Below are 13,624 nucleotides of genomic sequence, written 5' to 3'. Positions count from 1 at the left end.
AACCTGCCTTTTGACACAGCGAGTTCATGCAATGAATTACACCGCGTCCGTGGCAATGAACTCCCTGCTACAAACGTCAACAACGTCAAACACGCTAGCCAGCAAAAGTTGTTTTGTCATTCTGTGAGTTGCCGAAACGCAGGAACACTGTAGCGAGAAATACAAAAAAAGAACCGTAATTATCCTTGGAAATAGTGGCAATCGCTACATTTACGTTCGTTTTTGTGGTTTGATAAAGGCTCGGTAAGAAAACACTGAAAAAATGCCGGCGGAATCCAGCACAACGAAAGTGATTGTCCACCCGCTGGTACTGTTGAGCGTTGTGGACCACTTTAACCGGATGGGGAAAATCGGAAATCAAAAGCGTGTAGTTGGGGTGCTACTTGGATGCTGGCGAGCTAAAGGGGTGCTGGATGTATCCAACAGTTTCGCTGGTAAGTAATTGGTTATGGCATTTGTATTCGATTTGAATATCATTATTCGCCCTTTCCAGTCCCATTCGACGAGGACGACAAAGACAAATCGGTTTGGTTCCTGGATCACGACTATCTGGAGAACATGTACGGAATGTTTAAGAAAGTGAACGCCCGCGAACGCGTCGTCGGTTGGTATCACACCGGACCGAAGCTGTGCCAGAACGACATCGCCATAAACGAGTTGATTCGTCGCTACTGTCCTAATTCGGTGCTGGTCATCATTGATGCCAAACCGAAGGACTTGGGTCTTCCAACAGAGGCATACATTGCCGTCGAGGAAGTGCATGACGATGGATCGCCTACCTCGAAAACGTTCGAGCATGTTCCGAGTGAAATCGGTGCCGAGGAGGCGGAGGAAGTGGGTGTGGAGCACCTGCTGCGTGACATCAAGGATACCACGGTGGGTAGTTTGTCCCAGAAGATCACCAACCAGTTGCTGGGTTTGAAGGGGTTGAACGCTCAATTGCGTGACATAAAGGCCTACCTACTGAAAGTGGGCAATGCTCAACTTCCCGTCAACCATCAGATTGTGTATCAGCTGCAGGATATTTTAAACCTCCTGCCTGATATAGCACAGGAAAATTTCACCGACACGTTGTACGTGAAGACAAATGATCAGATGCTGGTTGTTTACCTAGCTTCGCTCGTTCGATCGATCATCGCTCTGCACAACCTTATCAATAATAAGCTCACCAATCGGGACGCTGAGGAGGGCAAGAAAAGCGATGATGCGAAGGATAAGAAAGACGCTAAGGATAAGGCCGAGAAAGATGGCGATAAGGATAAAAAGAAGGACGATAAAGATAAGAAGGATGAGAAAACGAAAGAGGAGAAAAAGAAGTAAAACGCAAGTATGTATTTGAGGGTATTTTTGCTATTTTATATTACGCAAAATCTTAAATTTAATGAATAAAAATTGAATCATAATAAATCGTGCTTCATTTTTAATTATGTTGATGCTAAATGAGTCGTTTAGTGATGCAATTGCACGAATAAAGAAATAATCAATCTATCAACTCCGTGCTTGAGATGATCGGGCACTGTTTGGTACCCTTATATATGATATGGCTAAGTACAGGGTGTTACAATGATTTTTTTTGAACCGTGGTTCATTTGTAAAGAACCGTGGGTCGTACGCTCGTTCTGATGAACCGGCTCGTGAGAGCTCGCCCATCAATACTTTGTTCGCCAATAACAGTTGCGAATACTTTAACAATACTTTGTTGAATAACAGTTTAGCTCAAGAGATTCGTTCGGGCAGTCGTCGGGAAAACACGCATTTTTTCTTCGCTCCTCGTTTGGTTCTTCTAGCTTCGTCAGACATGTTCGAACGCGTTTTTCTCTGCTGATCGTTGAGTATGATTCTAGCGGTTGGCCATAAATTCGCGAGGGTGTTTAGGATTCACTGAAGCAGTTAAAAGTTAATGATCTCCGAATAAAGCAATTGTTTGTGATGCGAAGACGCGAAGATTTCGTTTGGCTTTATCGGACTGTTTCCATTTGTGTATATGTGTGTGTGTTCTTTTTTTTTATCATTGATAGGGCGAAGTATGTGCCTGTGTGTTCGGTAGTGCAGGTATCACTATAGGGTGGATTGCAGGAATGATCAGTTGACAACGATCCCAGCTAAGTTCTTTATTGCTCTTTGTATAATATTACTTCTTTTTATATCCATACATTAATCCTACTTAACTTCTTTAGAGCTTATAATCGAATAGCACCAGTGTCTCTCTGTTTTTCATCTTTTCTTCAGCTCCATCAGGAATCTAATTAGAATTAATGAATGTGATTCTCTTAAGGTGAAGGTGGAAGCTAGTCATTGTAGTAGTATAGGTAAACCCACAGGAACACTGCTACAGTGTTCCTGGGGAATAGTGTTTGTGAGAGAAAAGCAAAGCACACGTAAATAGATCTATTCACTTATCAGACTGTGTGGCGCTTCATTGATACGAGTCTTTGAATACATTTGAAAAAAAAATAACAATTCAATACTAAAGTAAAATGTATGAACGATATGTTCCGATGAACAATTGCAAATATAAATATATATAGAAAGGGCATTTGCAAATGAAGTAAAATTCTGATTATACGCGAGCGTAACATGAGCAATTTTTAGAACACATGCGAATTGGGTCTCTTTTGGTATTAACAAGTTCTTCCGCATAGTAACTCGATGTTGATAATTCCTTAATATTTTCCTTCGTTGATCGTATTGTTTCACATATTCACGTTGGAGAGCCTTAGCCCTTCTCTTCGTTGGCCGAAGGCATTTTGATTAAATGTATTACTTTTCCGTTTACTGTTTTTGAAAGCATAGGCAGCCGTGGCAGTGTTCCGAGCTCTGCAATACAATTTCCTTATCCAATGTTAAAGTTGCTGAAACTTACATTATAGACCCATTAAACGTAAAAATAATAATTGTATTGATATCAACACAATTTTATTCTATTGATTTTCATGACATGAAACGCTATGACTCAGGAATAAAATTTTATTGAGTGGTTTTTATAGCGGTTTCGATGATGTTGTCTGGCATCAGTGTCGAAAAAATTACGATGCTTTCACCAATACAAACAACACCATTGCCGACCATTGAAAACCATTGAAAAATGAAAATTTAACTTTCAGAGCAGTTGCTCGAGATTTCCGACGTTTTTCACTATACAGTGCGACAGCAGATGTTTAATATCTTGTGAGTAATCGATTAGAGTTTGGTTGATATTACTTGATGGGAAGTGTGCGAAAAGGATCATTTTCTTCACACTGTTTCGCAAAATTATTGATTTTCGGGCGAGGGATGAGGGAGAGAGATGAAAGAAATGAGCGCCATTGTGGCAGCCATTTGTGGTTAGCTTCCACCTTCACCTTAAGGAAGGACTGGCAGCTTTTCCGGAGAGGGAACTATTTGAGAATGAGAGTGAGATAGAAAATGTGTGTAAATGTGGTAGCTGCTGGCTCACTTGCCGAACCCTTGGGGAGCACAATGCAAGATGGGCAAGAATAGAATGTGAGATAATGAAATTTCGGAATTAGAACTTCAAATTAAAAAATTTTATAATTTATTAAATTATTTTTTTTATAATTAAAACATAGGCTTGAAATATAAAATTTAAAGGATTCGAAATTGAGTATTTTAGATTTGGTATTCGGAATTCGATATTTAAATTTTCAATCTGAAGTTTGAGACTACAAATTTCAGCTTCAGGAAATAATATTTGAAATCTACAGTTTCCCGCCATCGTTATTGGAGTTCTATAAATAGTATTCGTGACTTCGGTTACCTTCTCAGGTTTCTCAAAGACAACTCTTCATCGTCGGGATTGGAGGTCGATAAAGAAGACGCGTGATGAATTTAGAATTATTAGTTTTGGAGCTGTTCTCTCGGTTACCTTCTCAGGTTTCCCAAAGAAAACTCTCCGCCGTCACGATTGGATTTAAATAAAAAATACGTGCAATAAATAATAGAATATATAGTCGGTCCAATCAATTTTGCAGGTTTTCTGCCGCGCGTTGAGACACATAGGATTTTCGAAATTTCATTTTCTCGTTCCGTCGATTGTTCGCTTTCACATAATCACATCACTTACCTCAGTGAATCCTGATTCTTACCTCTCCCCACTAACAACTATCCCTCTCATGATAAACGCTAGGGAACCACGCTATAGAGGCGACCCTTCTGGCCTTCGGGCGGCGAATATCATACTAACATTCCTTCCCTTCCCCTGGTGACTGTAAGGACGTGGCCGGCGTCGTTATTGACCATTTAAAGCTCGAATCACCGAAAATTGCACAACGAGAATGATTTGCTAGTCCCAAGCGTCATTCTGAGTGTTCTGTGTGCAATTTGGTTGGTTCAGGTCAATCACGGAGAGCAACTACGAATTGTACAGTCTACCCAAGCTCAAGCTCAAGCTCAAGCTCACAGAATAACAGTTTAGCTCAACTTGCTTCTCATGTCAAACAGTTTTTGGGTAGTGAAACCCAATATTCCTCGCGCTCCGTTTTTGAATGGCTCCGTCCAATGACCCAATAATCCTCGATTGGGCGGAGCTCTGACGTGTTGCGAGGGTTCTTATTCTTATGGCGGGTTTACACTAGGGAGATCTATAGCTATAGATGGATTTATTCACGTGAAAATAGGTGTAAACGGGTGAGAATAAATATGATACACTTATTTGAGGTATATATAACTTGTAAACGCTTGTGAATTTCTCACTGATGAGAAATCACTAAAGTTGGATGCAGTTCTACTTCAGGTGAATAAATTCACCGCAAATATGAATATATTCATTATAGAAATTCACGCTAGTGTAAACGGTTGATTTCTATAAATCTCATATATTTCTTCACATGAATATATCACTAGTCTAAACCCACCCTTAAGCGCCACGTTGTTGTGGGGGTATTAGAGATGGGCAAACCGTTCATGAACTGATCAAAAGAACTAGTTCACCAAAAAGAGTGAACGAACTGCCGTTCTTTTTTGCTGGGCAACAGTTCATATGAACTGTATACCCAGTTCAGAACGAACTGTGTACGGTGAACGATGAACTGATAATACAGTTCAGAACGAACTGACCGCTGGCTGAACTGTGGATACAGTTCAGAACGAATTGCGTATGCAGTTCAGAACGAACTGTATATACAGTTCAGAACGAACTGTTTGCGATGACCGCCGAATGAACTGTGTATGCAGTTCAGAACGAACTGACCGCTGACTGAACTGTGCATACAGAACGTTCAGAACGAACTGTGTACGGTAAGCGGTGCATAAGGGTAAGGTGACACTGACTCGGAGTACGCACGAAAATTTGATTGTACGAAGAGAAACAAACAATTTTGTTCGATAGAAGCTGGCGAATTCGAGCGAAGCAAGGGGGAAGCAATGTAACCACACCAATACAACACAATGCGGTTGTTTTCTCTCACTATTGCACACAATTTGTACGACCACTTTTCTGCATCCAGTGTCACCGCCGCCTAAGAGGAAAGAAAACGAACGAATGATAGATGAATGGTGCTGCAAGGTAAAAAGTTCTTAAATTAACGAATGGAAACAAACTATAGCCCCATAAAACAACAAAAATAATATATTGGTATTGTCACTTTCATAAAAAAACGCAACATTTCAGGATGCGATGGTTTTAAATTGGATTGTTAAATTATTTATCAAATAATTTCATATTTTGGAGTTCAGGGTAAATATTTCAGCAAGTTGATATGCAAATCTATCTCACTTAGAAAATATAGTTGATAGATGATAGATTTAAACAGTCTTGTTTTATATTATATCATATTGTGCTTGATTATTCCATCTGGTGTGCCTCAAGGGAGTGTTTTGGGCCCACTAATATTTATTATGTATGTCAATGACTTGTGTGAGCTGCTTTCTTCATCAAAACTTGCTTTCGCCGATGATTTGAAATTTTTCCGGGTGATCGCATCCGTCAACGATTGTGCTGCATTACAGGAGGATATAAATCGACTGCTAATCTGGTGTGATGACAACGGCATGCGCGTAAACAGCAAAAAGTGTAAAACAATATCCTTCACACGCTGCAAAAATGTTATTAGTCATCACTATCACATGGGCCTGGATCCTCTGGAACGTGTGAATTCAATTTGCGATTTGAAGTTACTATCGATTCTAAGCTTAAATTCAACGAAAATATAAGTATCGTAATCACCAGAGCATACACAGTACTGGGATTTATTCGTCGGCATGCTTCTGGTTTCACCGACGTTTATTGCCTCAAGACGCTGTACTGCTCGCTCGTTCGCAGTATTTTGGAATATGCCTCACCGGTTTGGACTCCGTTCCAGGTTACGCAAATCCTTGCGATCGAGCGAATTCAGAAGCAATTCATGCGGTTTGCTTTGCGTCAGCTCCCATGGAATGATCCAATCAATCTTCCCAGCTATCCTGATCGCTGCAAGTTGATCGATTTAGAAACCCTCTCTGATAGGCGTAAAAAACAACAGCGACTATTTATCTTCGACCTTATAACTGACAACGTGGATTGCCCCGAATTGCTACAGCAGGTTCCGCGGAATATTCCTCCTCGTCGTTTCCGGAATTCCCCGTTATTCCTAATTCCTTTCCACAGAACGATCTATGGCTTTAACAACTGTTTTAATTTATGTTTGCGATCGTTTAACAATGTTGGTGAAGAGTTTGATTTCACTTTATCCAAAAATGTGTTTAGTGTTAGAATAAGGCGTTTGGATTAATTTAGTTTGTAAGAAAACAATCTGTACGACGTAGACGAAGATGGTGGAAATATAAATATACATATTATTTTAAGAGGGAGGTTCGCGGTTTGGGTACAGTTTTGCTATAGCTTTTATTGCAATACATCGTAAGCAAAGCAGCACAATGCTAGTTTATGCTGAAAAAAATGAAAATAACGACTCAAACATATCGGACGAATAATGATTAAAACGGCATTTTATGAATAAATAGTCTTACATAACATCCCACACTTTTTATACTTGCTTTGACATATCCCTCCACTGTAGAAAAGAGTGAGTGAACTGCTCAAAAGAACTAGTTCACTAAAGTGAACGGTTGGTCACTGAACGGTTCATTAAAGTGAACCGTTTTGCCCACCTCTAGGGGGTATCATTTCACGGCCTTTGCTCTGTTATGGGAGGACGCCAAATTCAGCCAAACTAGCACGAAACAATCATTTTGCTTCAGGAAAGGCAAAAGACCTTTTTCCAGACACTAGTTCACGTGAATTTCCTGATTGACGGAAAAAATTAAAAAGGATTGGAAAAAGAACTTTTTTTTCGTTCTTCATATTTTTAATATTCTTCTTCTTGACCGAATTATAGACATTTCAGTAAAGTGGTATTTAATTTAGTACGGCCCTGACACAAAATTTCCAACAAGTTTTTCTCGAAACTTTTTTTTTCGAACTGGCGTACACGATATCTCAACTTCTATTGAACCAATTTATTCCAAATTCGTTGTGCATATATCTTTATACATCCCTCTATCGCACGAATCAATAAAAACATTATTTTTAAATTTTACTATTTCAAAAACATGAAATAGTCATGAAAAACGTGCTAAAAAGCAATTTTTTTTTCAAACGGATGCCATTTGACAAAAAAAAAAGTTTGACTAAATCATATTCATCAATGCTTGGATATTGAATGAACTGAATATGAACCAATGGCATTCATTCGTTTGTTCATTCATGAACAATACTCCCTTTGAAACACCCAACACTGTGATGCCGGCGAACTGCCTTGATTCACTACCACCAACGTCGGTGAACCATCAACATTCGATGCTTGAATGCTAAACGTGGAGGGGGAACATTCAATGCTCATTCTCTCTTCTCTTCGTGTAATACCTTCTAGTGGAAGTCATCCACTCTCAGCTGTAAACAGAATGTAGTCGCTTGTGCTCTCTTAAGGCGGTTTTATATTATCCAGCACGTAGCGTAAACGGCGCGTACTGACACCGGCAGACAAATACATGATGTATTCATATCATCAGGCATAGCAACTTCTCTGTACGGACCGGCAGCGCAGACGGAGCGGAGAAATGCTACTGGTGATTGAACCGATGTCGTACAGAAGAGCGACGAACGCACCCATACCACGAACTTCGACGTTTGATTTGTATGTATGGTGCTACTCGCCCGTGTAGTTTGTGCCCGGCACCGGCAAAATATTCTTTTCAAGAATTCTTTCATGCATTTGTCTGAAACGTGCTGCGTATGTCCGGAGCCGTTCCGCTATATATACGCATATACATTTGAAACAAACGCAATAATATTTGTCTTGCATGAAACGTGCCGTGCCGGTAACGCTACGTGCCTGATAATATAATATTACCTTTAGCGGGTACCAGGTGAGCTGTGGTGCATGAAAGCATGATGTGTGATGCACGGATAGATAATTGAACGGAAGCATTTTTCTGTTATCGTGGAAAGCAAATTCACTTGTGCTCTGTCAGCAGATTGCATTGCTTGTGTTACTTTCTTATTCTTGTATATTAAAATTCAACGTTGTACACGTGTATGGGCTATGCGTTTAGTGGAATTTAATAAAAATGATAACTAAAAGAAAAATTCAATACTCAGAGGGATTGAGGTCATGCGTATTCTAGAGCTTGCCACTCAGAATGCTTTCAAGGCATGTTATTTGGCATAGAAATCTCAAGTATTAATAAAAAAAAATGAAGCAAGTAACACACTACGTTGAGACGGCAAAGTTCATCTAGGAACGTTTAAGAAGAAGGGGCGAACCATCTAGCGTTTTGGGACGTGGACCGCGATAGCGCTCCTCTCGTTTTATGGTAACATTTTTGACTTGGCACTTTTTAAAACGTTTAGCCCCGAATTGTTCTTGCTGCGCTTTCCGTTCAGCCTGTATCAAGAGCCGTTTCACAATATCAGTGTAGGTCCCAGCTCCCACAGATACTTATTGTATAAATAGAAATTAGTCATCTCTATATATATATAAATGTTCTGTTCGTTTGTGTATGCGTCAAAAACTCGAAAAGTACGGAACCGATCACTCAAAGTTGTACACAATATACAATCCACTTCAAGGAGTGTTGTTGTGGCATAAAAAATTGGAAAATTGGAAGAAAAATGATTTTATATATGACCAGAGTGCGTTTCTGAAATTGTGCTTCTAATGAAAATCGACTATTCAGTAATGAATATGTGTTCTATGTGATGGATACATCTTTTTTTCCACCTGTTTGATAGAATTATGAACTGAAATTGTGTTTCGAAGTGATTTAAAATTTATCGATTTTCTATATATATATACATACATTTTCTGTTCGTTTGTGTGTGCGTTAAAAACTCCAAAAGTACGGGACCGATTGAGCTCAAACTATGATACAATATACAAAACAACCAATCACATCTAGGATTGTTGTTACAACATAACATATGCAACCACAATGTGCCTCAGCAAACCGTGGCAGGGTACAGCTAATATTCATATGAAAATTGCCAAGCTCACCCGCATGCTCAAAAAATGGCCCCGTACTCAAACGGTTAAACAAAAAGTAATAAACACTACAAAGCAGAAAAGTGGAAGCATCATATTATCTTTATGTAAATTCACAGCCTATGGTGAAACGCCTTTTGAACCTGTTTTAAAAAAATGTCGACGATACAATACTCGTTCGCTAACTAGGCTGGAAATTCAATCCAATTAGCGAATTCCACTCGCTAAGTGAGCTGCAGAACTGCGAAAGCAAAACATCGAATTGAATATGACGCCTATTATTGATACACAAATGGGCTGCAGCCTAGTGAACGCACGCCCTATTCAAGGGCACATTTAGCGAACGCACAATTTAAATAAATGACACACGAACATATTAGTTCTAGCTGGCTCAAATGGAGTGCGCTTCAAAGGACAGAAAAAAAATAAGCATTCAGACTCAGTAACCATATCTGAATCTAAATGATTGTACGGCAAACCGGCCCGTGAATCTCATATGCTACTGAACCAAATATACAGCTTACAGGCTTCGTTCAGAGGACAAGAGAGTATTGCTAGACTCTCGTCGAAAATTCTCACAGCTGTTTAACTTAGGGTGCTCATACACTGTTTGACCGAAGCCAAATAGTTTACTCTTTTTGACAGATAAATTTTGTCCAACGTGTACTGATCAAATATATTCTACACAAAACACGACAAGCAAATATTAAATTATTGGATGCCTAAAATATTTTTTCAGTCTGTTCTTCGAACCTGTCGGTAGATGGTTAGGTTACCTTGAATATTTCAGTTGATTTTTTCCTTGTTCGGTGTTTGATATTGTTTACTACTGTTGGAAATTGAAGAGTGGCAAACAAAATAGTGTTTGTACAAATATCAAAACAAACCTTATCTGTCAAAAAATATCAAATATTTGACCTCCGGGCAAACAGTGTACGGCCACCTTTATGAGTACAAGGTCTTCAGTACACAAGCATGGAAACATTCGTACTCGCTCTTTACCCTCGCGTGGTATCTTCAGCGCAAACATCAGTTGCTCGGTGTGTTAGTGTGAGGAGTTTCAGAGCAGATGAACTGTTTTACGGTTGGTTCATTCAAATTTGAATGAATGGTGAAAGCACTGATATTCATATAGGTTCATATCATGGCGGCATCTTTACAGATTCAGAATCTGTTCGATTTTGTTGGTTCTGATAACCAGAACGACTGGAATCCTGTACCCTCTGGCACACATTTTTTTAAAATGCCTCGCTTTACCAACTTGTACCTATTTTATTTTGATTTTTTCCGTTGTATTGTTCAAATAATGGAATAATGGATGGTAATAATATTCTTTGTTTTATTTGTTAAGATCTAGAAAAAGTAGAAGGATCTAAACTTAGGGGCACTGACGAAAGTTTGACGTAGGACTGTGATTTTCAGAACAGTTGTTTTTTTTAATTTAATTCTTTTCATTATTCAGAAATCTTTTGAAACTCCAAATAGTAGCCCTGAAACGGGCCGTTTGTTATATTATTGCACACAATTTTGAGTTGCATACAAAATTCATGGGAACGAAGTTGAAAGAAAGAATGCATAATGCATGATTTACCTTCGCATCCGCTCGCAAAAAATAACTATTTTATTTGTTAAAATTCTCATTTGTTTTATTATATTTGTTATTGATGTCTCAGGCGAAAAATATGCTTGATAAATTTGCCATCTAATGGTATATATCATAACATCTATCGTAAGGACGATTCTGCGTAAATATGCATTTGAAAACATTTAATAAACGTTGCAATTTTCGTAGAGTGATCCTCTATTTAGAAATCAAAGAGAATCAAAGAAATCAAAGAAGTCAAAAACGTCCGAAATTCGTGCCTCTACACTAGAACACCCCGAATGTCGGAGTCATTTTCACAATCAGAGTCAGTGTAGCTGACGAAGCCTTCATCTTACTTTACCGAGTAGGAATAGGTAGTTTTATTGGAATGGAACAAGGACTCTTAAAGCCCCGCACACTGCAGACCTTTTTTCGGCCGATAGTGCTCACCGGCATCTTTTCGTCCCGAAAGTGGTCTACTGTAAACTTTTGACGTAGGATTACGTCTTTCGGGAACATATTGGGGTACAAATTGAAAATCAAAAATCGAGCACATCGTGAAAATTGTCCAATTTCAAACGCTTATTGCTCAGTCATTTCATGATGGATTGATCAAATTATTGCGTCAATCGATTTCGGTACTCCATAACAATTTTTTATATTGAAGAAAACAGTATATGTCATGAAACTAACTATCGAACAATTGAAAAATATCAACCCCTATCTAACGGAAACACCCACTTCTGATTGGTGGAAATTGACGACACATGCGGCGGTTCCCAAACAGAGACATCAAAACCAAGCTGCCTGGGGGAAATCAGCATTGCAAATACATGAAAGTAGGGGGATCTTTTGTTCTCACCAAAATCTGTTCCCTAACAGAGTCATCAAAACTAAGCTACCTGTGGGTAATCAGCATTGCAAACACATTAAATGAGGGGGAACTTTTGTTCGTACCAAAATGTGTTCCCTAACAGAGATATTAAAACCAAATCATTATCAAAAAGTTTAACGATATAATTCTTCAAACATATCCAAAATCAACAGATAGCCTAACGGAATCCTACGTCAACTGTACGGTCGTGTCTCGGACACAACTCTCCTGTGACTTTTTTACTTGATTTTCACGCGTTTCGAAGAACCATACAACGCGCTCGCGGGGTGCTTGTTGTTTCAACGCCACTTTGGTCGAACTTACAGCACCCGAGCGAAAAGGAACGAACAACCCATTCCTAGGGAGCCCAGAGAGCAATTCTCTCGATGAAAAAAAAATTACGCTTTTTACTTTTTTTTTAGAAAGATACTGAAATCATTCTCATTTTTTATTGAACACCCGTTATACCACTTTTAACAGAGCTTGGGGCTAAGTTTTGCCCCCTACGTTGCTCATTCCCAGACTTGCGTTCGTCAATAGGGGTTCTCAATGATTTAATGAGACCAGTCACCAATCGAGACCCTCTACAGACTAAAGAAAGAATCTGATACAGATTCGAAACAAAACACCTTTGCACTACTTCACGTGAATTCCAATTGAGAACGTCCTCTGTCGTTATTCCTGCAGCGACCACATTTTTTTCCGAATCTTCGTGTTTTTATTAGAAGATCTTGTTAAGAAACATAGTCGTTGGATGAAGACAGCTTTCGAGCAAATTGTTCCAGTTGTTCATCAGTCAGAACCAAGGCGCTTGTATAAATGTATAACAGGTGAAGCAACATCATCACTTCAATAAGAAGGGCATTACGGTTTGTGGAGCGGGGGTTGTTTGTTTTGTTATTGCTAGGATACGCCATTATTGCATTTTCACATGCGAGAGTAGTGGATGAACTGGATGAGAATGAAATTCTACAAAATCATCCCTTCTTTTTCACATAAATTCGCGAAAGCAGAACATAGTAAGCATCGTTCGAATAAGCGTCGTGGCAGTTTGTAGAGAGCTGCCGGCAACTGTTTGTAAACAATACCGACAGCAATTCCAATATGGCTGAAAGTGCATTTCATATGATTGTTTCACCTGGTATATATAGAGGCGCCTTGGTCAGAACAAGGTACATATCAAGATAAGTGAAGTGGAAGGTAAAACGTAATGTCAGAATTGCCGTTCGGACGTATCCCGTAAGTTTGAACTTATTTACATAGATGGTATCCAATCAACACTAAACATTGACTACAGTTTCGCCGGCACAGTTGATTGCCGTTATGAACCAGCACAAAAAACAAAGCTGCAAATTATACGCCAGTGGCGGTACCACGATCAAAGCATTCCTTGAATCACATTAGCCGAGCCAGTTGGCGGAAGCATATGCATAAAGGTTACTAGGTTACAATTTTCAACGACAATTGTTTATTTATTATACTGCTTCAAATACCTTCGACGAAATCAAATGTAACCATATCAACGTAAGTAATAACATAAACAAATCCAAACTTTTCGTCTTGCCATTCCTCATACATCTTTTCTAAATAGTGTAAATTACGAGCCATCTGTTAACTCCACCATCTTGGTACATATCTCGATTGAATAGCTGCATAAAGCCGCATGCCTTCCTTGCTAGATATAAGTTCTTCAAACTGCAGCGCCAA

General features: G+C 39.1%; 1 protein-coding gene across 1 annotated transcript; it reads left to right on the top strand.

Moving 5' to 3' along the window:
- The first annotated feature begins 93 nt into the window (after positions 1-93).
- LOC129768294 (26S proteasome non-ATPase regulatory subunit 7) lies at positions 94-1,369 on the top strand. The gene is made up of 2 exons (XM_055769841.1): positions 94-434; positions 494-1,369. Exons 1-2 carry the CDS (start codon positions 263-265, stop codon positions 1,318-1,320), a joined length of 999 nt encoding a protein of 332 aa, XP_055625816.1. The 5' UTR covers positions 94-262; the 3' UTR covers positions 1,321-1,369.
- Positions 1,370-13,624: the final 12,255 nt, after the last annotated feature.

Source organism: Toxorhynchites rutilus, chromosome 2 (assembly GCF_029784135.1).
Source record: "Toxorhynchites rutilus septentrionalis strain SRP chromosome 2, ASM2978413v1, whole genome shotgun sequence".
NCBI classification, from domain to species: Eukaryota; Metazoa; Arthropoda; class Insecta; order Diptera; family Culicidae; genus Toxorhynchites; species Toxorhynchites rutilus.
This window is presented reverse-complemented; position numbering and strand designations above follow the sequence as displayed.